Source organism: Amaranthus tricolor, chromosome 2, assembly GCF_026212465.1.
Source record: "Amaranthus tricolor cultivar Red isolate AtriRed21 chromosome 2, ASM2621246v1, whole genome shotgun sequence".
Classification (NCBI taxonomy): domain Eukaryota; kingdom Viridiplantae; phylum Streptophyta; class Magnoliopsida; order Caryophyllales; family Amaranthaceae; genus Amaranthus; species Amaranthus tricolor.
Window position 1 is genome coordinate 39,381,128 of NC_080048.1, and position 24,867 is coordinate 39,405,994.

Here is a 24,867-nt window from a genome sequence, read left to right on the forward strand (position 1 = left end):
GTCAGAGGGGTGTCGTTCATGTCATTCCAAATTTGATCCTCTCATGGACACCACAACTTTTATTTTCTTGAACCTTGATATCTCCAACTCTTATCACACGTGTATGTGTGGGCTTTATTTGCACATGTCCAAACCACCTCAATCTACTTTTAGTCTTTTACACATCTTTGTAGAGATCGATGTAACCCTTAGCTCCTCCGTAAAACTTGATTCCTAATTTTTATCCATACATCTATAACATTCACGTCAAAGGTGCACACATGTATTTCTAGGCCTATACAATCAGGTAGGTCAAACTACAATTCATAAAAATCATTTTTTAATCTATCAAAATATTAATTGCTACTATTAAATAACACCTTAGTGACTGTTTCCCCTCTCATCTAAGGGTGAGCATAATTGAATATCCGATCCGTAACATGTAGTTGGATCGGATATCCGAATCCAAATCTGATATTCGATGTCAATTAGGGTTAATTAAAAAATTCCAATAAGATATCCGAAATATTTGATATTCGAGATCTGAATTTAGTCAAAATAATTTATTGAAATATAGTTTTATTCTTATGATTACTGAATATCTAAATTACTTATAAAATGAGGATATCAGATATCCGATTTTTTGAATCGGATATCAAATCCAAATTATAGTTTCAAATCGGATATCCTAAAATCCGAATCGCATATCAGATCAAATTATCGGATAACTACCTACTTTATCAATCCACCTTAAATGTAATGCATTAATCTTCGTTAATCCCGGCATAATTTTGAATCATATACTCAAACTTATTAATTTCGCAATAGAAAGTTTCTAATTTCGTTCCCATTTTAACCCGATTTTCAAGTTTTAACTTCAAAATCTAAGTTCCAAAGTTCCACACAACAACCCTATTCAGTTGATGACAAAAATATGTAATGTAGTATGATTCTGATTAGAATAATTTTATAAGGAAAATTCATGGTGATTAATTGATTCTTATGGATTCAGGAGGACATTTATTTCCTGATGCAGGATTTCGAAGAAGAAACCTAAAAAGTCGAGTTTTAAAACCCTAGAATGAACATTGCGGTTCAGGGGTTAAAGTTTTTTCGTGTTTAAGTTATCTTCAAAATTTGGAGCATCAAAAAAACCTTATTTGGCACTGAATTTGGCAATATTTGTGTTTACGCGGTGCGAATTAGTTGAGCAGAGGTAATTTAATTTCTACATTTTAGCATTTTCAAATTCAGTAGATTTGAAAACCCTATTGTAGAATATCCATGCATTCTTAGATTTCCTGCTTTTTTAGTTTGAATTTTGAATTGCTTGGAATGAACTATAATTGAATGCTTCAAATTGGGTTTGTTTGTAAGTTAAAGGATGGTGAATAATACACGTTCTAAGGAAGGTGAAGTGGGTAATTCAAAGAAAACGTTAGGTTGGAGAAATGTATCATCAGCTCCTGTTTCAGATGGTTCTGGGTTGAGGAGGTCCACTAGGTGTTCGAGCCCTGGTAAAGTCAGGAAGTCTGAGAGACTAGGAAAGAAGACACCGCCATCGACCCCTTCTTCGAAGAAGAAAAATGGGGGTATGATCCCGCCACGAAATTCCAATAAGGCTCCTTCTCCTAGTCATAAAAGGAAAGTGGAGAAGGAGACGGGGAAGAGTAAACGATTGAAACAACATGATATGGTAGATGAGAAGGATAAGGAAAGGAAGACTTTGAAAGAGAATGCTGAGGATGCTACAGGACAAGGTATGGAAAGTTCTGGTGATGAAGTTGGTACTAAGAGGAAGAAGAGGTTAGATGCTCGTCGTTATAGAGAAATGTTTAAGCCGTTGAAGAAGTTTATACCACTAGGTGAGTTTGTTTATTATGTTGTTTTCTAATTTTAGCTACAAGCTTGTCCTAATGCACTCTTATTAATATGTAGAATTAGATGCTCAAGCTGAGATTTCCTCAAATTCTACAGCTGAATCTAAAGAAGGGGTTTGCAAAGGTGAAGGTGAAAGAGAAAGCAAAGGTGAAAGCGAAGGCCAGAGTGAAAGAGAAGGCGAAGGTGAAAGTGAAGGCGGAAGCGAAGGCAAGGGCGAAAGCCAAGGTGAAGGTGAAGGTGAAGGTGAAGGCGAGGGTGAAGAAGAGGAAGAAGACAAGGGCAAGTGTGAAGGCGAAGGTGGAGAAGGTTTGCAGGTTTCTGGGGATGACAATATCTTATTTCATTCGGCTGACAAAATATGTGACAAAAGTGAAGAGGTGGTAATGAATGGTGCAGAGAAACTTCATGAAGATAATGGTTCGGCATGTAATCAGAATGAAACTCCTCTTGCTGGAAATGAAGGTGCGGGAACTTGCCTATTGACTGCTCCACCCATACCTTGCGAAACGATTGATTTGGCAGATGCATGTGCTAAATGTCTGAAAAAGCGAAGGTAATGATGTCAATGTTCTGAATTATTATTGAAATTTAGCAACTGTACTTATCTGATTTAAGTTTTAAACTGCAGCTACGATGTTTTGTTTTTTCCAATTTACCAGGATTATCAAGTAAAAGAAGTTTTAATTACTGTTCTTTACCTGCATTCTTGCTGTACTCGTTCATTTGACAAACCATGCTGTCTACAAGATTAAACACAGTGATGTTTAAGTGACATGGATTTAGTGAAATTATGCCCTTGCATAATAGATTTTACTTTTCCCTTTTCAATGAAAGAAGTCATTATTAAAACTATTATCCAGTACTATGCTTTGAATAGCTTTGGACTTTTGCTCATAGGTTTCTTAAAACAATTTTTTCTCTCTCTTTTTATTTTCATTTGTGCAGCATCTTCTGTCGTTCAATTTTATTTGCCTCTTTTGGTGCTCAGGGGTCTTACGGTACAAAATCTTTGTTCTTTCTGTCTTCCTTTCTTTGTATCCATTTATACAATTGTATATAAGATTTTGTTAGACTTTCTTTTGTGTTAGTGTCGATTTTATGACGGTGAACTTTTGCTTGAAGGGGTGTTTATAAATTATAATGGAGCAGATACGTTGTTTGAGGTTCGCTTTGGTACATGGAGTGGGTACCACAAGACAATTGACCGTCTAGTGTTGTTAGATTAGCCTAACAATGTGCCATTTTACCAATTTACATCTACGACTTATAATTCATTGGGGAATTTATTGAATTAAGGGACCTTTGAAGCTTGATTCAGAGGGCAATTGTGGTACTGGTGCATATACTAAAGTCTAGTCAAGTTGGAGGATGGTTGTACAAGATAATTTTAAGATAAGGCTATTATAGGATTTTCATTGAAAACTTTATGATTTAGGCTACGATTAGTGATATAATGAAATTAATCGAACCAACTCTAAACTGACGTGGTTGAAGGATTTTTTTGAAAAATCAATATGTAGAGCATTGTTACTTGGAATTGAGTTCGGTTTGGTATGAGGGACGAGAACAGAAACATAGAAGCAACCTAGAAAGAGTCGGGATCAATTGGATAGGGGATGCATTATCGTAGAAAATAAATTTAATATCAGAAGAAAGTATTAAAAAATTTTCAAAGCAACCCGTTTTAAATTTTTAGGTTCTATCTCTTTTATTTTCTCTCTTCTTTGTCCTCTCTCCTATTGTAATGAAGGCTGTAAACCTTTAACAGTATGAGTTGAAGGTCCGCCAAACGAGGACTATACCTCGAGCGATTTGGGTCGCTTTTGGCTGCTGATCAGGGATTGCCACTCTGGGATCGTGGAATGGGGTTATGTCCTACCCTCATTCCTATGATGTATAGAAAATATTTACAGCCACTGGGAATGAGTATATAAATCCAAAGAGCTTGTGACTAGTGGTGGTGTTTGAAGAATAGACTATGAAAGAATTCTTATATCAGAAGCAGGGGTGAGCTATTTGAAGTTGGAACCTTATTTTTTGATGCATTGTGTACTGAAAAGAATTTCTATGATAATCTTGTTGAGAAGCTTATGGAAAAGGCATGAATAGCAATGAGTATTCTTCTTTGAAATGGTATTAGGTGGTGTTTTGAAGGACTTGGGAAAGTCTGTTTTCCCTTCTTTAGAACCCCATGACTTTTATCAAGCTTAGTAGCGCTGATGGCCATTAAATAATTCTTTATATGCGCATAAGGAAATGTCTGAATAAGTTTCACCTATTTTATATTTCTATTCGATAAAGCAATTATCTAAATCCCTTGACATTTCTCTGCGATCACAAATCCTCATGATGGCCTTATAATCGTTGGACTTCGTAGCTAGTTATAGAACCTTATTATATTTAAAAAGGTTTAATAATGACACTTGGTTGGTAGTTGGTATCTTATGGATAGAAGAAGTAAGCTAATCATTATTTTGATGGATGTTGATCTTTCAAGATGGACTTCTTGCAAAGTGTCACAGGCTTTGACGCAGTCTTTAAGTATCTGATGTGTTTGCTCTTCTCTCCCTCTTTAGTCGTTTTATGTTAATTTTTTGCGTTTTATCTATTTCATGACAATATTATTATTTTTGATGTTGCTTGTTTCACAGTACTGTGACTAGACTTGCCTGCCTAAGTTGCCTTTTACATGTACTGAAATACATGAAAATCTCAGATCATTGTTATTTGTCAGTGCCATAGGGCTTTGAGAGGTTGATTGTAATTGTTTCGGAGCCCTTTGAGTAGCATATCTTCAGAATTTGAAATGTGAAAAAGATACTATGCAAAGATCCCAAAATTATTTCTTCATACTTACCTTGAAAGTTGTTTCACCACGTCAATTGTTTGTGAAATCCACATTTTATTATAGTAGTAGGCTAGTAGCCTCAAGAAGCGAAGAAAACCCTTGGAAACCTGGTTCATCGTTTTTTATTTTCTTTGTGTGGAAGTTTTTTAGGGAACATTTTCCTTTGAATCGTGAAATTTACAGAATCCTCTTTAGACTCCTATTAATAAAGTATTTTCTTTTCATTTCTTACGACCTTTCCCTTGTAATTTTGTTTGTACTTTTTACTCTAGCCACACAAATCTAGGATGTAATTTTCCTATAGAAAGAGTAGACAATCCTAAGGAAAGATTCTTATATGGAGGAACAAATGCAAGAACAAATGAAAGGGCTAGCAGGAATACATGTTTGTGTATCCTTACCATATATGAAGGAACCAAGCTTTGTGATATAGGCTACAACTATGTTAGCTTATGGTCGTTTATTTTGATGAACATTGAATTTGTATATCATTATTATTTTGCAAGCTAGACTATGCGTTTCCCTTTTTCTAAATGACTGTCTCTTTCTTCTTTTTGCAGTCTGGATTTTGATTCTCCAGAGCAAGAGCTTTGCTGTTGTTTTGCGAGCTTTGTAAATGAGATGGATGATTCCAAGGTTAACTTTTATGTTTTCTTATGCTTATTGAAATCTTCTCTGATTATATCTTTTGGCTCCTTTTTTGCTAGAGCTACAGTTTGTTTAGATAATTAAGTTCATACAAGGTTACATTAGGGCTTCCTAGTTGAAGATTTTTTGAATATTTGCTGTGTTTTACGAAATCCTTTGAATAATCATATTTAGGAATGAGTTGGCTTTGTTATCTAGTTGCTACATGGGTCTAAATTAAAGTATTCATACTTTAAAACTTTTTTTACATTTTAAATGTTTCATTAGTATTACAATGGGTCTATGGTTGTAGATAAGTTTAAATTAAGTCTAAATAAATATAGAAATACGCTTAGAACAAATTTAAATTGATTTAGGATTGTATAATAGGTTGGATCTAGAATGGGTTTGTTAAATGGGTCAAGAAAGAGGGTTTGGGTCTAAAAGACTTTAGACCAACACCAAGACCCATTGAATTTTTTGGATCCAAAATCGGATCTAGATCCGCTGGTTCTCAAAACGCTAGACCTAGAACCTAAAAATAGGAGTGGTTCTGGAGGAGGTTTAGTAGGGTCTTGGACCCTTTTTGGGGTATAAAGTGTATTGTTCGGTATTTTAATAAGTGACTTGAGGTGGAGTGTTGTATTAAATGACTAAATTGGCGTCCAACGTCAACAATGAATTATTTTTTGATACAATTCCTAAACTTCCCGTTTCTAATTTGCATGATCGCATCCCCAATATTTTCAATAAACTTCAACAGTATACGGTTTATTAAAGGAGATTCTTTTTTTCGCAATTTTGAGAAAAAATATATTGAGAAATGAATTTGAAGTTTTGAGGGTATTTTTGCAATTATACATTTTATCTCTCTTTTAGGTTTCTCCATGAGTGGGAAAGGTAATGCTCATGAGTTCTTCAACATTTGACCATATAATCTATGAGTAGCTGTTAAAATTTAAAATTGGGTTTCCTTGTATAAACCCTAGATAAATTCTATAAAAAAGAAAGTAAAAAAGATTAACTAAAGATGTGTAATTTTCACCTAATATTACAATGAATATTGATAGTAATCTATTAATTATTTAAAATTATAATTTAGTAGTTTCTAGATGGAAACAAAATTATAATGTAAGAGAGAGAAAGTTTAAGCAGACGACAAATGTTGGTTTAATAAGAGAAAGAACGATGAAGGAGGTAGTGGAAGGAGAATCAGTGGGATATTATATATTACAGTTTTTGGGATAAACTTTTACCCATTTAATTATTTGCTTGCAATCCAGCCCACTTAAATATCCATGTTCTAGCCCTAATCCAAGTAGACTCGAAGAAGCTTTTCAGATCTTGAATGGCCACACAAAATCAAGCCATGACCATCTTCAACATTATTTTGTAATTACAGTTTCATTGATGATGATGCTTGATCTTAAGGCGATGCGTAATTATTGTCATAGTCTTAGTTTTGAAAAGCGCGCCTTGCTTTGCGCTTTGCTCAAACGTCTTGACTAGTTGAGGCAAAATCCATTGCATGAGGCATGTGTGTTGGATTGGATAATTAACTTAAGTTTGATTGTTTGAAAAAGAAATAGAACTTTAAATCCAAATTCACTTGAATGTGAAGTTCGAGAAACATTTTTCTTCCGTAAAAAATTGAGTAGAAAACATGTGAATAAGAATATAATTTTGTGTATTCTTTATATTCTCATGATAATAGTTATATGCTAAAGTATTGTTTACTGCAATGACAATGGATGTTTTCAAACTTTTTGCTATTATAATATGAATGTCATGTTATAAGTATTATTAGCCCTTTTAGCGAAAAAGTGTGCGTCACCTACAAAAAGCTTGCGCCTTCACCTTGCACTTTGTGCCTAGTCTCTAAGGACCTTTTGCACCTTTGTGCGCTCGAGCTTTTAAAACTAAGGGCATATTTTAGTAATGCATAACTATCCTGCATTGGGATTAATTTGGAAATGGCTCATGTATTTCGATTGATAAACTAATCTGCGTGCCATATTTTGCATTATGGTAGTCGTATGGTTCTATTTTCTGTTTCTTGTATTCGTTGTGTTGGGGGTTGAGTTTTCCATGACTGACAGTGGATAATATGCTGTGGCATGGTGGACAATTATGTTTATGGTTTGGTGGTGGTTGAGGCTAAAGCTGTAGTATACACAGTGGTTAGTGGTTTATGGTAATTTTTAAGGATGATAGTGAAGATGGTTGGGGACTAATGGTCAATAATGGTCACGGGGCGGTTCTGATGTAGCAGAAGATAGGAGAATTTGGGTTGCAGTGGCTTAGAGTGAACTAGTAATAGGGTTTTGGGGTTAAATTTTTCAGTTTAAGTGGAGAAAGATAATGAAAAAAATGGTGAAAAAAACCTCAGGTCCTTAACCCTTTCTTTATCACTTTTCACCAAAGGCTCCTTTATTCACAAAGTAAAAATTGAGTTACTAGAAACTCATAAAGTAAAGAATGTTTTGTAAAGTGATTTAAAGTGGGACGTTGCTAGAAAGCACTCCTTAACGCCCGTTGGTACTTAAAGTTGCGAATGGTATCGAAAGTATATTGTAATTTAGAAGGTTACAAAATTAATTTTTATGTGTTATCACTTGGGAAGTTGGTAATAGATCGCAATGGAAAACTGTAAAGAAAAAACATGTTTGAAGATGAGAGCTTCACTACCCTGAGAATGATAGAAAATTTCATTAAAATTAATACTAAATCTAAATCCTATTACTCCCCCTTTCACACCATTAACCAAATCCGGGGGGGGGGGGGGGGGGGGGTTGTAATAGAAATGATGTTTCATGTTTTTAATCTCTAGATGTGATGAACTGTTACTGGGCTGTTACTAAAGGTTTACAACTGAACACTGAATAAGTTGATCTCAACTTAATATCTCTGATGTGAGATGGTAGTAGCCATTAAACGTGAAGGATGATGGCAACCTATGATGCTTGGACCCTCCATTTTCGCCGGCTCACCGGTGTTAGGTGAGGATACCGGTGCTGGATACGCGCCTGGTGCACTGGATTGCAGCTTCAGTAAAAAAACCCATTCAACCATTGTTTTTCTTCTGTTTTAGAGGTGAAAATGAAGAACAAATGAAGAAAAAAATATGAAAGGAGGGATAGAGAAGATGAAGCGTCAGTGAAGAAGATAAGGGTTAGTAAGGGAAGAAGTCAAGCTTCTTTTAGCTTCTTAGGGAAGCTTAGTTTTATTTCTACTTTTTACTTTTCTATACATTTTACTATTTTACTTTTTTACCTTTTTAAACTTTTTACGTTTTTTTTACCTTTTCTTTATTAGATTATTATTTTTATATGGAAGAAGTAGTACCGTAGTCTGGTACTAAAAATAATAAAAATAATCTAGTTGTCCCCTTTTGTTTCTCCACTCATAATAATAATAATTAAATTAATTTTTTTTTACAATCTTGATAAAACTAATAATAATATTGATTATTTATATTTTAGGCCATTTTAAGTATATGTATGCTATATAAGATTTTTTAAAATTATTTTGCAGTATCCCCGTACCCGTATCCAATATTGGGACTGTGTTCGCATATCCTAGAATTCTAAAATTGTCCTACCGGATTGGATCCACACGTGTATTCGATACCTGTGCCCAAGTCCAAGTAACATAGATAGCAACATGATGTAAGCTTGTGTTGGATGATAAAATTGAGGTTGGGGAGAAAATTTATGTAATTTTGGTAAAAAAAAAAGTGCTTTCAAAAGTTTATTAACTTGTTTTTTCCCCTCCATTATTTTTGATAGAAACCTTGCAATTCTTTTGTTGTAGAGTATGTCCTCCTTTGCTCAAATAGATGTGGAATTGTAGATGGGCTGTTGTTAGTCTTTTCTTGTATTATTATTATTTTTTTAACAAACAATGTTCCTTGTGTTAACTGCATTTGTTACTTTTCATTTTCCGTTATGCTTCGAAAGTAGCTGCTTATTTGGGACATATGTTGATTGTTGGTTCCTCTTTTGATCTCGTTCTTTGTTTCTGTTCTTCTGATACAATCAATTAGGATAAAGGGAAATGTGAGACCCGTGTGACTACTACAGAGTGTGCTGAGGAACATGTTCAAAATATTAGACAAGGTGATTCTCTTTCTGATGTTCAGGGGGTGATTTGTGATTCATGCAAACTTGGTGGAAAGCTCTTGTGGGTAACTCTCTCCTGCATGTTCCTTACTTAAAATTTGTCTTTTTTGTTACGTAATTATTCTTTTTGATTTTATTGTGGCCTGTGAGTCAATGTGGACTTCAACCTATCATCTTGTTTCATCTGTGATAAGTTATGAATTTTGAGCTACAGACTTAATTTCTCCCTAAATTTGTTTTGTACTTTTTCTCTGATACTGTATGTGGTTAGGTTTTGTGCCGAGTATACACATGCTATTTTTGTTTGAATTGCAATTTTTTGTGCTCCGTCAAGTATTCGATTCCTTGGGTAATTTGTAATTCATATTGCTTTTGTGAGGAAATGTTTCTCTATCACTCATGTGCAATGATTTGTTAATGTTATTTTATTGTTTTTTGTTTGTCCTCTTCATATTACATATACTTGAGTAGAACTTAGAACCAACATAGATTGCAGTAATAGAGATCCTCATCTTGTCTTAGCTTTAATTTTGATTTTGAAATAACTAATTTACTATGAATAAGAGATTATGTATTGTTCGCCTTTGACTGTTAGAAGAGTGAGGACGAAAGGAAATCTTGAAAATGTATTAGCATTTATTACCTACCCAATATGCTTAACTTTCCACGCCTAAGTGGTTAAAGGTTACATGAAAAGTAAAATGTTTAGGTTATGCGTGGATAGAGAGAGTTAAAGTTAAGGCCCATTTGACAGAGTGAGGAGAAAGGTAAGAAATCGAGAAGAATGGAAGATAAGGAAAGGAATTTAGACTCGTATTTTAATTTATGTTTACTATGATAGTAAATGAACCTTGAAATTTGAAACCCCCTTCTCGACCACACATTTCCCTCACCAAAGCACCAACTCATAGTGTAAAATTGCGGTAACGGTCGCGATCGCGGTAACAAAACGTTGATGCGGTTATCGAAATGCCTAAATATTGGTCAAATCACAAGATATCCCTTGATACAACTCAAAACATGATTTTTTTTATACCAAAGCTCGAAATATAGGTTTAGTGTTTGAAAAACCGTTACAACCTGGCCGATGCGATGCGATGAGGCCTTATTTTTACACTATGCACCAGCCTTGCCATCAGGATAAGCCACAATATGTTACATTATCTGTTTCTGTATTCACCACAAATGTTAGTGGTGCTGTTTCCTATAATGATTTGTGTATGCCAAAGCCGTCATGATCACTTAAATTTGGAGATCTTATAGACTGATTCAACCAACTGAAGCCACAATTTGTGGTTTCCATGGGCTTTGTTTCTCTCTCTTGCTCCGCTTTTGGTAGGATTTTGACTATTATTTAGGTGTGCTTGGGTTAGATTTAGATGTGTCAAAATGCTCTGAGTGCATGTTTAAGGTCGATCACGTGAAGGGTTTTTTTAAATATTTTTTTTGTCGTTAATTTTTTTTTCAAAAAAAATTTTTATTTTTGTTTTAATAAGAAAATATTTTTCTATAAAAAGCAATCAATCTATCGTTTATAAGTCTACAACCATGAAATATTGACTCAAAATACCAAAATTAACTAGAAATGTAGAGGGTCCTAACTAAAAATGATGATTTGAAGTACATGAAGTGGTCAGTATAGAAGTAAACGGGTCAAACGGTCGGATTCGGGCTGGTTTGATCCAATTTTTCTGGTATATTTGAGTTGGGTCTAAATTTTCTGGTTATAACCCACTACTTTCTGTTTAGGTTTCGAGTTAATTTTGGGCGTTGGGTCATAATTAATAGGTTTAGTTAGAATTCTAAGATGGGCAGTGAATTTTGAAAATATGGTAGGTTGGTGTGGGTATGGTGGCCATGGTGTGTGCTCACATGTTGGCGGGTATCTAGCGTGCAATGTTTAGTCTTAGTTATAAAAACCCTCATACCAAATACCCCCATAAGATTTCATTGTGATTGAAATAGGAGAACTTTTGATGTGATGGATAGTCAAATTGCTTGGGCCTTGGTTGTATGTGGTGAGCCTCACATGAGCTAGGACAAGGAGACCGCTTTTGGTTTACAAGACCCGACTTTACGAAAATTATAATTTGAAGAAGTAACTTTTTTTGGGTTTACAAATTACAACACCTTTGCCTTAGGCGTGGCACAGTCCTAGCACCCTTTTGGTGTGCTTCACCCATTTCCCATTTTAAACAAAGACCAGACTTATAAAGGAAATGGGATGTTTCTACTTTCTATAAGGAAATCCCCCAAAAAGTAGGAAGTTTAGTATGTGTTTGAGGTTTTGTTATTTGCATTTTCATGATCCAAAGCTTGAAAAGTATTACTCTAACCATGTAACGTTTTTGGTAGCTGAATTTGCTATTTAGGTCTTGGAAAGTCCCTTTGTACAAATGATTGCCAAGACTTATGTAGGTGGTTGGTTTGTTGAACTCTTATTCTAACAGTATAGAAAGGAGAGACAATCTGGAGAAGGAAACAAAATTGCAGAGATGCTAACACCGTGATGGGGATATTCGAAGGAGAGAGGGTTGGGGAAGGCAGAGTTTTAGTGAGGGGCCTTCTATCTTTTTCCCTGTTTCCTTTTTTGCAGAGTTGGTTTCTCAAACATTTAATTGTGAAGTTTCCTTTGCTTTTCCTCACTTCACTATCTGTTATCGGTTATTTAAATAAGGGGAATACACCCCTTTCCCGTGTTTTCCGTTCCTGTCATTTTAAACATTTATTACTTGTTCATGAATGTGTCGATCGTTGAATAATACCCTAGATCTTGCTGCCAAAAGCTATTTAGATTTACTGACCATAAATAGCTTTGTGTAACCTTAATGCGTGTCGTAGTCATTGTTGATATACAAGGTCCTTCTAACATTACTTGTAGGTGTTGTCTATTGATCCATCTACTCATATCACACCCATATGTGTTGAAATCTTGGGGACCATTATAGCCAACTTACCTAGTAGGCTGCCCTTGATTTGCTCGTGATTTTGTTGAGCCAATAAATTGCCCATCACCAATTAAACCATCTTTACTTGCATTTCGTGAAGGTTCCAACTTGTATTTTACAATGATTGGGTTAAGCTTCCAATCATGCGGGCAATGGGCTGCTGTTTGGTGGACTGTCGTTTGGCCAGCAATATTCATGCTCCAAATATTCAATACTTACATTGTTTTAAATAAATGAGCACTTCATTTATATCAGGCCTGTGCACATGGATTTGTCAAAGAAGAGTTGAAGAAGAATCACACTAATAAGTTTCCATCATTTGTATCAGCCCTACGCACGAGTATCCTACTAGATTTGTATGTTAGTTCTTCATGCTCTTCTTTTCATTTGGTTAACAAATTGATCTTTAACCTTGATCAGCTGGATAGATGCAGTCGGCTTTAGAATTTAGGGAAGCTATAATTCATATATTTTTTGGACAATAATATTCAAAATCCTAAGGGTATGGCGTATGTTGATTATTTCCCCTATAAAAGTTAGAGCTTTGGTGTGGACATGGGCATTTGGCGGATTTAATACTAATGGCACACTCCTCAAGTAAAGGTTCTGTTTTTGTTTAAATTTTATTTTAATTGTGAAAAGGCACATTTCCTATGGGGAGGTTGTTGACTTGTTTGGGGAGTTTTAGCTGTCTTTTAAACATCCAGGATAAGTAACTTTTGTGGAATTTTGTGGTAGTTTTGTTAGAACAAAACTTGCTTTTCTATTAATGAGGTTCTTTGTGGGTCAAATTTCTATTTTGGCATCATTGTGGGCTATGGCAGCTGAGTGCTTCAAGAGCTGCTCACTTGGGGTGGTTAGAAGTAATTAGGTTTTTCTGTACCTTGTTTTCTTGTTTGGAGGATATCTTGTCCTCTTTGCTACTGGTAGTCTGGTATACTAATACTTCCCTAAAAAAATATGTTCACCTTTTTTTCATTTTGTTGATGAACTAAAAGATGCCTTTCTTTTTGTTTGCATGAGTCCTTTATTTTTTGCGCTAAGCCTAGAATTAATCCCAATCTTGATATTTCATACTCAATTATTGATGAACTATGTGACTTGATTTTTCTTGTGGTAGATTTCATGTCATCAAACCTAATGTGCTGTCGTAAATAAGCATTTACTTTTTTTGGGGAAAGCCCTCCTTTTAAAAAAATATTGGAGACTACTGATGATTCTAAATATTAGTATAAGATGCTGTGTTGTCTCTTTTTATGTATTCTAATTTTGCTTTTGCCTAATTCTAGGCACTGTGGTGGAAAAGGGTGCAGAAGAAGTTATCATTCATCATGTTTGAAAGATCTATATATTCCAAATTGGTACTGCACTGAGTGCACTAAGAAAAAGCTGGCCCTTGATGCGCATTCTGTGTCACAAGGTGTCGAATTGATTTTGGATGTTAGAGAAGTGCAGCTATTGGCTGAAGGTACTGATCAAATGATTTCGTTAGGTCATTCTATGTATTATGGACACGTATTATTGGCATAATGCATTCACTTTTAAAAAAATGATATAAACGATTGTGTTTTATTTGTCTTTTAGATCTTTTTATAATTAAAATATTAAATTGCTTACCTTGAAAGTTAGAGACATAAACAGCTGAAATATGTTTCTTGAGCCTTTTTTTTTTTTTTTTAATTTACTTAGAAGACAGATGCTTCACATTATTGTATGTTTGTTCAAGGTAATCAGAAGCAAAAGCAGTGCTTGATCAAATATAAAGGTCTTGCCCATATTCATAACCGCTGGATACCAGAAATGCAGTTGCTTCATGAAGCCCCAGAAGTTCATGCGATGCTTGGAAAACCGAAAGAGGTATCCTTGACATCTCTTGGCTGTCGGCTGCTAATGTTGGTGATATGTGATTCAGAGCTGGATGTTCTTGTGCATACTATTTGTCTCTTTTAACAAAGTTTTACTTTCTCAATGACATGAAGTGGAATCCAAATTGGGTTGTGCCTCATCGTCTACTGCAGAGAAGATCAGTAATTATCGATGATTACCATAGTAGGCCGACTGATCAGGAGGTTAGCCTCAATACAAACAGCCGGCACGAATGGCTTGTAAAATGGCACAATCTTGATTATGATCAAGTGAGTTGGGAATCAGAAGATTATTCATGTTTCAAGAATCCTGAAGGTCAAAGGTTGATTCAAGAATATACAACCCGCCATAACAGGGCAAAGATGACACTGTTGCCTGGATGCAACGAGGTTTGTGGTTTACACATCTTATAATATGGTTCAATGTATCAAATTTAAATTGCCGATAGTGTTTTCTTTTCATAAGTAGGGCATTAGTTTTCAAAAGCTTTAGATTTGGTTGTCTTCTTTCTGTAGGTTCTTGAAAAACGAAAGGTAGCTAATGTGAAACATGGCAGATATACAGTTGGGGGAGTTGACAGTTTCTATCAGAACTCGGTCAATAAGCTCCGTGAATTTCACCATAAGGGACACAATGCAGTTTTACTAGAGGAGCAGGTATGCCTGAGGTTTATAATGTTACTGTTCTATCTTGATTTCTTCTGTTTCTGTAATTCTTGTTGATTGACATGTAATATGGTATTGGCTTTTGTGCATTTTCTTGTTGTAAATCTGAATTTCAAATGTCAATGCTCTGGATTTCCTTATACTGATTATGATGTTACTGGAGCAGTAGATCTCATTTATTAGTTTCTGGACTTTTGGACTTCCTGAAATTTTTGACAATTTTTTTTGTAAGCTGTGGACTTAGGCTAGAGGAAAGTGTAGTAAAATTCTTTAGTACCTTATAAGGTATAAGCGTAATATTAAAAGGTATAAGCGTTATTTTAATAGGTGCCAAGCGCGCAAGGGTGTTGGATCCTAAACGCAATGCACAAGCGCAAACTTTGTAGGGAGGCACATGTTTTTGTTAAAAAGCCTATAGTACATTTTAAAATCATATTTGATACTTAAATACAATAAGAGTCTCATATTATTATTGTATTAAAGATTGAAAAAAATTAGTATCATTGCATTAAGCCGCGTATATACTGTAAAATGACACGAGTATTGAAACCCACTTTCTAAGGCATTACCTAACTGTTCTCTATCAAGTTTTTATAACATCGAACAAAGAGGAAAGGAAAAGAAAATACAAGCATGAAGTAGACATATAATGGAAGAAAAGAAAAATTAAAAGAAGAGAGAACTAGAAGAATAATGAATCTTGAAGAAAAGAGAAGAATTATCCAAATAGAAGAAGAGAAATAAAAATAAATTATTGCTTGTGGAAGGTTTGAGGATTTGAGAGAGAAGTCTGCTAACTTTTAGGCTTTAAAGAAATCCTTGTTTTTCCTTTTTTTTCTTTGTTTGGTAACAAGGGAAAATTCCTTTATTTTTTTCTCTTCAAATAAGACAACTTTTTTGCCTAATTCTTTTAATAATGATACTATCAATTATGTTTGGTCCATATTTTTCCTTTGGTCGAATCCTTTTTCTCTTCAAAGAACCAAAAGCGATAAAAACGCACAAAAGTGTGTCCTTACGTATGTCATTGAGCACGAGAAGCAATTTTCCAGAGCCTCGCTTGGAAGCTTGACTATGTGCTCTTGAGGCACACTTTTTAAAACTAAGGATATAAGCAATTATGTTTGGTCCATATTGTAACACACCGATTCCATCGAATTGTCGGGGTCTACCCATGGAGGTTGTAGACTGGTCCTACAGACCAATACTAGTCCTTTCAGCGCACTTTAGCCTTATTCGTGCGTACCTGGGAAAACTTCGGAGGAGGTCACCCATCCTAAGATCGCTCTCCACCAAGCATGATTTACCGTGAAATTCTTAGGAAATGAACTCCCTTGAAAAAAATACACCTTGTTAATATGAGTAGTTTATCAATCTTTTTTAAAGCTCAATCCAAGGTATCACACCCACCCCCACTCAAGAATGAACACGTCCTTATTACACCTTCATTTCAGGATCTTTTCCCCCGCAAGGTGCACCGAACACACTATCAACCACGGTTGTGGGAATGCTCTGATGCTCTTGTAACACCCCGAGCTCATCAAACCGCCAGTGACTACCTATCAAACCAACACAATTCATTCCAGCGCACTTTGGCTTCACACGTGGGCTTGGCTTTTAAAAAGCACGCCTGAGGTGTACCTAGGCGTGAGGCGCCCCAATGCGACCAAAAAACGCCTCAAAGACTTAAGGGCAACGCAGTGCAAAGGCGAGGGTGAGGGGTGCGCCTCATGCGCCTCCCGTATGTTACCTTCTATTTTTGCTTTTTTCTTTTAGTTTCAGGTATTAAAATATTTATCTTTGCTTGATTTACTTTATTACCCTTAAAGAAATAGTTGTTCATTTGAATATAAAAGAGAAAAAAGCCCCTTTCTATCCCTAGCCAAAGTAGATGAAGATAGCAGGAGCATTGGTCGTCTCTTTCAAGTGCGTCGCCATTCTTCTTCTGCTTTCTTCTTTGTTCTATTTTGTCTCTATTCTTCTTATTTCTTTCTGATTTCGAATGCTTCTATCTCTTTATGTTTTTCTTCCTTTCTCTCGTTTCTTCATATTTTATTTTATAATGCTTGGATTTCTTTTTTCTATTTTTCTTTTTTTTTCTTTTTATACTTCTACTCCTATCTTTTATTACAATGATGATTCATTTAATCTCTAAGTTGTTTTACATATTAGTCAAAAGAATAATGAATAAGTAGTGTTTATCTGACTTGTATGTTGTAATAATATGAACTTCATGTTGTTTTAACTAATAAATATGTTTTCAAATTTACTTTGGAGCCTTTTAGAGAAATTTTGCGCCTCGCATATGAAAAGCCCATGCCTTCGCCTTTCGCCTTGAAAAAAAAGGCCTTTTGCGCCTTGGTGCGCCTCGCGCCTCTTCAATCTAAGCTCGTGGGCACCCTGGAAAACTTCCTAAAAGGTCACCCATCCTACGATTGCTCTTCACCAAGCACATTTAACTGCATAGCTTTTAGAAAATGAGCTCCTTTGAAAAGAAGATGCACCTTGTTAATATCGGTAGTCTATCAATCCTTTTTAAAGTTCAATTCGGGGTATCACACATATGGTTAGGAATATCGGAAAAACATCCAGATCAAGAGGGCTATATGACTTTTTGTTGATTTTGATTGCCTGATGAAGCATGAACATTGTATTTACTTTTCTATCCGAGGTCGTCTTGTAAGATTTAAGCAATTATTTTTGGTCCATATGGTTGAGGATATTGGAAAAGCATTTTGGTCAAAAGGGCTATCTTTTATCTTTTGTGCAGAGTATATGAAGCTAATATGTTTGTAATTTTTAGTTATACTAGTGTGATTTTGATTAGTGTCTGGATACTTCAACACTGAACTTATATGATGTTGGAATCATCAATGGCTCTCCTTGTACTTTTAAAAAGCACGCCTAGGTGCTTAGAGCATTGAGCCACTATAAAATTCACTTTTACTGGACCATTTCTGAAGGTGAGGAAAGGCGTGCACTTCTAGCAGCTGGTGTAGAAGCACCAGACATGTTCTGTTTTCAGGAGATAAAATTTGAAATGAAACTTATTCGATTGTGTTGTAAATAATAATTTTTTTTGCAATTACGTTGTCAAAACATAACCAGCACCACTTTTAATGGTTTTGTAAATTTTGTTTTTGAAAACGCATGTCCCTCACGGCTTCACCATTACTACCTGTCGCTCTTTCTGCTCCTCTCAAACCTTTCCTTTACATCTCTGCATATTCTTTCTTGGCAGTCGTTGGTGATCCACTGATGTGCATTTTCTGTTTGGACTTTGGATAGTTGGTGGTTATTTGCTGTTGTTTATGTGGCAATTGTAGATCCTTGTATCAAGGACCAAAATTTGTGGGAACTAGGTCAACTTTATGGTTTTTGGCCTTATTTTTAAAAAGTGCAAGACGCACAAAGGTGCAAAAGATCCTTTGAGCCTTAGCGCTGAGCGAAGGGGTGAGCTTTTTTAGCGAGACACCCTTTTTCCCTAAAAAGCTTAAAAATTAATTTTGAAATACATATATATTTATATTACTTAAAAATAACATTCATATTTTAGTATCAACAAACTTGAAAACATTCATTATCTATGCTGTAATCACCACTTTATCACATAACTATCATAATGAGAATATGAAGAATACCCAAAATTATTTTGTTCTTTTTCACGTGCCTTTTGTTTTTATAAAGAAGCAATGGTTTCTTGAACTTCATTTTTCAATTAAATTTGGGTTTCAAGTGTTATTTCTTTTTCAAACAAACAACATAAGTTAATTTCCCCTCCAACTAGGAAGCGCACCGGTGGACAAGTCGCTAAGTGCATCGAGGCGCCCAAGGCGAACGACTCTTGGAGTGGGCTTTGACTCACCTAGAGGAGACGCTTTGAGCCTAAGGTCAAGGCGCAAAGCTAGGCACGCTTTTTAAAACTAAGCTTCCGGCTGGTGACTATAGTATCAATCTAGCACTGACCACTAATCACTTTATTTGCTATACATTCTTCTTTAGTTTAATTTTGTACTTTGGAAACACACATTTACCACTCTTGATTATTCCTTGTTTAGGTCCTTTTTGTACCCTCTTCTGATTGAACAAATGTACTAATAATTTTCCATTTTTTCGTGTCGTATATGAATTACTGCGACATCTTTAGAAACATGCAGTTACCACTAAGAAATTAATCCTTTTCTCCCCCTTTTTTGTTATTACTTATTCTTCTCCTCTGTTCTTGTTTGCTCTTGTGATTGAACAATGTACCACTACTTTTCAATTCTTTCAGCCGTATGTTAGTGCTACTGCTAGTCTGCTACACCTAGTCACTTACATATTGCCTTGTCATTCTTAAATCCAACCCGTATCCGACCTGAAATCTGTGGTTATGATTAGGCCAGGTTAGGTCATGTTCGTGTGCTATATAACCGGGTTGTAAAACCACTTGACCCGAACCTAACCCGTTTCATTAATCACTACTCTGACACTTCTCAAATACTAACACCCAAAGCTAGTACGTCACTGTTAGGAATGACTCCGTTGTCAATATTTTTACATAATTTGCAGTCTTTTCTTGATGGAAGCTAGATCTGAAAATTGAGCCATTGAGTTACTTGGATAATGTTAAGGGATGCACATTTAACCTTTAAAGGGGAAGGTGTCTGATCGTCCGCCTTTAGCCATTTCCCTTCATCCATCAATGCCACATCATTGTTGGCTTATTGGAGATGGGAGGATTTTGATGAAATTCCCATGGAGGGTGCCTTTTTGGTGGTTGTTCTATGTGTTTTAAATTCTTGCTGTCGTGTTCTATAAGTTTTTTCAGCCGTAAGAATCGTTATGATGCACTGAAATGTTTGCTGAAGGCTTTGTTCTACTGCTGGTTTAATTTTCCTATCACTACTTGTTCATTTTACCTTGGAATCCTTGAAGTCTCACTCATGATTTTTGGAGTTTATTACCTTTCTGATTTGTTTTATGCAGGATCGAATTGTGAAAGTGATACATTTTATTTCTTCATTAGTGACAAATGTCCATCGGCCTTTTCTGATCATTACTTCTCACGCATCTCTGTCTTCCTGGGAGGATGAGTTTGTGCACTTGGCATCGTCTATCAATGTTGTGGTTTATGGTGGAAGTGCGAATGCACGTAATATAATAAGAAGTCTGGAGTTCTATGAAGGTGACCAAGTGATGTTCCAAGTACTTTTATCTAGTCCTGAAGCTATTGCCGAGGTATGTGGTTATGTGTAATTGTATGTATTCATCCAAGAGGAGTTTTTAAAGGTGATTTCAAGGCTGATCCAAGAATACATATATAGAGTAATATAAGGATTCTAGATCTTTTCAATAAGTAAATTGGTCTTTATCGTTTGTTTTTTCCCCCTCTTGGCTTACATTTTTGAGGTTGAGACATCAATCCTAAATTGTTGTCTTTCAAGTGTTTATGATTTCCTATATCATGAGTACATCCCATTACTCTAATCCTTACTAACAAAGAGTTTATTTTCCTATATCATGACTACATCCCGTTACTCAAATCTTTACCAACAAAGTGTTTTTGATGTACGCAATCTTGTCGTTACCAACAAAGAGTTTATTTCCTTATATCATGACCTTTTGTCATGTCTTAGCTAGCTTAGGAGTTGTTTGCTTGTAATGCAAATTGATCATGGTTATTGTATTTATGTGCGTTTCCCTGCTCGTATTTAAATTTGCATGGGCTCTACTGAAGTATCATGTGTCTTTCTTAGCTTAGGAGTTGTTTGCTTGTAATGCAAATTGATTATGGTTGTTTTATTGATATGCCTTTCTCTTCTCGTATCTAAATTTGCATGGGCTCTACTGAAGTATCTTCAAGTTTGAATGTTTGCATAAATTCCTTTGCTGTGCACTACATTTCAGCAACTTAATTTTGCTTTCGAAATTTTGTAGTTATCTGTTTATGGGATAGATGATAGTTGCTATTGCACCATTTCTTCCTTAATTTTCTTCTTTAAAATGATGTTGCAAACAGTTTTTCTGCATCATTCTCAGTTATGCAATATGGTCAATTTGTCGTCATAAAGTGTCTGGTAATGGGATATAGACATCAATAGTTTGGGGAAACTGTTATTTGGTTCACAGCTATGTAGCAATGACTAATATGATATGTTTCTAAGCTCTTTTTGTTTGTGAGTTCTATCATTGCTTTGTCATTTTGGACTTGGAGGTTAGAATGTAAGATGGATCTAATCTATTTGTGATTGAGTTGAGATTTGTTACTTAGTAGGTTTTATTTGTTATAATATTTTCCATGTATCTTGGTGGAATTATATAATAAGATATTAAGGATGATGATATTCATACAGGATGTTGAGGAGTTGATAGGCATTGAATGGGAAGCTGTAATTGTTGATGACTGCCAGCAGTCCTCTATAATGGCTTATTCTGGTTGTATCAGGAATTTGACTACTGGTTGGAGATTACTCTCTATAAATGCACAATTGGAGGTACATTTAATTTTTTTCTGAAAACAGAGCTAAAATTGGATTCTATCTCCATTCATTTTGCTGATAATAGTGTTGATTTTACAGGACAATGCTGATGAGTATATCAAAATTTTGTCTTTGCTGGGGCCTGGTTGTAGTTTCAGTCAAATTACCGAACCAGCTGCCAATTTGAATGGAGATTTTGATGATTTGAAGGATAAATTGTCATCTTCCATTATTTTTGCAAGGTTTATTGAATACTGGGTTCCTGTAGAGATCTCCAATCTCCAGCTTGAACAGTACTGTTATTCTATATTTTCAAAATCATCTGAACTTCGCACATTTTCAAAGAATGATCCAATGGGCTCCCTACGTGAAATTCTTATTTCATTACGGAAGGTTAGATATCACAAGACATGAGTATTTACTTTAATGTTATGTTGATGTGCTTATTTATAATAGTCATTTTTACAATAAAGTATTAAATTATGATATATTTAGCCCTAAGGGCTATGTGTAAGAATTACATATTAATTATATTACAAAAAATGGTCTAAGTTGGTAATTTATGATAACAAGCCAATTGGTGTATTTGTTGCTTAATATTTCTTATAGCTGTTTGTACATAGCCCTTGGGCTATGTATTCTATTTTCCTGGAGCAATTTGTTCATTGTACCACGCCTTATATAAGAAAGTATTATGTGGTCTTTGCCATCGAGTGTCAACCAAAATTAACACCTTTGCTATTACAAAGGTAAGGTTGTGTACATCTTTCTCCCTTGCTTTAGTGGCATGAGGCTTTGTAAAAATGTTGTTGATATGCAAGTTACCTTAATACATCTGAAGGTTTGGTCTGTTATACAGTCACACCTGCTCTGTCTGGGGTTTAGAGAGGAGGGTCCATATGTATGTTGTAACAGTCTAACGGATCTTGACTTGAAGTTTTTAATTTTCAGTGCTGTGACCATCCTTATATTGTGGATCCAAAATTGCAATTATCTCTAACTGAAGGTCTTTCCGGTGGTGCTGATGCTGTGATGGATTTGGGTATTAGAGCTAGTGGCAAGCTACATCTTCTTGAAAAACTCCTCTCGGAGTTGAAGAATCAAGAAAGGAAAGTTCTTATCCTTTTCCAGGTACGTTACTTTGTCAATTATATGATATTTTGCTGTATTGCAATTCAATTGTTTGCAGATTATGCTTTATTCCCCATAAGATACCTCTGGTATTTTACAATTTTTGATTATAAACTACAGACTGGATCCGCTAAACTAAATTGTTTTCTTGTAAAACTGGTAGCTCAAAGAGAGATCAAGTGGATGGAATTGTTATGTGAAGTTCTAATGTAATAGCCTATATGGAAATAGTCTTAGTTTATATAGCATGTTATATGGCACAAAGTTGGTGGATGAATACTCCTCCTATAAGATTGCCCCATAGGAAGAGGATTGATTGTTTGAAACACATTGGCAATAAGTAGGGTAAGACAAGTGGGAGGAAAGTGAGATATAGAGAAAATTGGTGATCTGACATTCAAAAGTATTTTAACAATCAAAGGGACACCCAAAAGTGGTATTTGGAGCAAACACTTGGGGATGAAAGGCGTAGTAATAGCTATGCAAGTGTTTCTGGAATTATTATCCAAGGGAATTATATGTTGGTTATACCTGAAATGTCTTCTTAAAAAAATGAATTGCATTGCAAGTGTTGAAAAGTTTACATGAAAGCTACTCGTGTATGAGAACATGAGGACTAAATCTCAACATCTATTTTTCAATAGGAAGTATTCTATTTTATTTCTTAAGTAAATTTCTATTGATATAAGTAAACCTTTTTAAGCATTAGTTCATATTTAAGCCTTTTAACTTTATTAGTTCAAAAAATTTACTTTTGAACATATATGATTTATGTATAGTCTTCTCATCTGGGTGATATTTTTTGGCATTTGGTAGCAAACAGGTGGTTCTGGAAGAGACATCACAGGAAATATTCTTGATGATTTTCTTAGTTGGCGATTCGGTTCAGACTCTTATGAACATGTTGAAAGTGGATTAGTCCCTTCCAAAAAGCAGACTGCTTGCAACCAATTCAACAGTTTGAAAGAGAGATTCTTTCTTTTACTGGAGACACGAGCTTGCAGTCCATCCATTAAACTGTCATTGGTAGATGCTGTTATTATATTTGACAGTGATTGGAATCCTCTTAATGATCTAAAGGCACTACAAAAGATCAATATAGATTCAAAGCTTGAGCAGATCAAAGTCTTTCGCTTGTATTGTCCGTATACTGTTGAAGAGAAAGTTCTTATCCTTGCAAAGAATGATGTGATACTTGACAGCACTCTGCAAAATATTAGTCCAAGTTCTAGTCACACTCTCTTGATGTGGGGTTCCTCGTACTTGTTTTCAAGGCTAGATGAGTTTCATCATGAGAGTTTTACTTACTGCAAAGACAAAATTGCATATGGATCTAAAGTTTTGGCTGATGTTAGTCAAGAGATCACCTATCTTTTCAAAAATCATAAAAGGCCAACCAAGTATATATCAGTAGCTCGTCAGAGTGCTGGAAGTTATCTCAAGTGTATACCCTTGATTGGAGAGAAGAAAATTGAGCTAGATGAAGGAATCCGATCACAAGATTTTTGGACAAATCTATTTGAAGGAAAGAAACTTCAGTGGAGGTTTCTTCCAGGTTCACCCCAGAGGAATAGAAAGCGCGTTCATTACTTTGAGGAGTTACCATCAGAAGCTCAAAATGATGAAGCAACAAAGAGACGTAAAAAGATGGATAGCACTAAGGTAGATTCTTCTTCTTGGCAAGCTGAGTCAAGGCTAGAAAATAAAAATTCTGGGAGCAAGGAACATCATGGTATGGGTTTTCTTATTGCTATGGTGGACTTTTAACTTCAATCTTTTTAACTTTTCTTCTACAAAATTTGAATGTTAATCTTTACTGTAGAAAAATCTGGAACGGCTCCTACCAGTAACTCAGGAACATTGCCAAACACAAACCCTGATCCTCAAAAAGACATTGGTTTGTCTGATCTCACCAATGGTACTGATGTTGCTGAGCTTGATGAGGTTAAAAATGTGCATAACGAACAAAGGGGTCTTTTTGAATTTTTAAAGCCAATTATGACACGCCTTTGTGAAGTTCTGCTGCTTAAGGTATGCGTTAAATAAAATAATTTCTGATTCAATTGGAATATGGTTGATTGAATGGATATTGATAACATAATGAATAACTTTAAAGCATGTAATCCTTTCTTTGGCCCATAGTGATAGGCATATGTTCTCAATCATTTTCTATTTGCTGGGAAGAACACTTATGACAACCTTTTCTGATTCATTGCTAAATCCCTATTTTGATAGCCTTGAGTAAATCCAGCTCTCTTTTCCTCTCTTAATATTCATATTACTTGTTCCCAAAAGCGTCCCAATGTGCAATGCTAACTCCTCTTGGCATATATCTAAAAA

The 24,867-nt window shown here is 35.2% G+C and overlaps 1 protein-coding gene across 3 annotated transcripts in view; it reads left to right on the plus strand.

Annotated features, from left to right (window-relative positions):
- Positions 1 to 762: 762 nt before the first annotated feature.
- LOC130805975 (uncharacterized) overlaps positions 763 to 24,867 on the plus strand; it is a 29,146-nt gene continuing 5,041 nt past the window's right edge. Inside the window, exons 1-15 of one of the 3 annotated variants that reach the window (XM_057670841.1) lie at positions 763 to 1,195; positions 1,357 to 1,844; positions 1,918 to 2,413; positions 5,269 to 5,344; positions 9,381 to 9,517; positions 13,694 to 13,872; positions 14,131 to 14,261; positions 14,384 to 14,659; positions 14,786 to 14,926; positions 19,904 to 20,155; positions 21,271 to 21,411; positions 21,496 to 21,789; positions 22,348 to 22,527; positions 23,344 to 24,259; positions 24,350 to 24,558. In XM_057670841.1, coding sequence (XP_057526824.1) covers positions 1,364 to 1,844; positions 1,918 to 2,413; positions 5,269 to 5,344; positions 9,381 to 9,517; positions 13,694 to 13,872; positions 14,131 to 14,261; positions 14,384 to 14,659; positions 14,786 to 14,926; positions 19,904 to 20,155; positions 21,271 to 21,411; positions 21,496 to 21,789; positions 22,348 to 22,527; positions 23,344 to 24,259; positions 24,350 to 24,558 — 3,909 coding nt within the window. In that variant the 5' untranslated portion in view covers positions 763 to 1,195; positions 1,357 to 1,363. The remainder of the gene's footprint in view (positions 1,196 to 1,356; positions 1,845 to 1,917; positions 2,414 to 5,268; positions 5,345 to 9,380; positions 9,518 to 13,693; positions 13,873 to 14,130; positions 14,262 to 14,383; positions 14,660 to 14,785; positions 14,927 to 19,903; positions 20,156 to 21,270; positions 21,412 to 21,495; positions 21,790 to 22,347; positions 22,528 to 23,343; positions 24,260 to 24,349; positions 24,559 to 24,867) is intronic. The other 2 variants (XM_057670843.1, XM_057670842.1) reach the window with 2 other exon arrangements.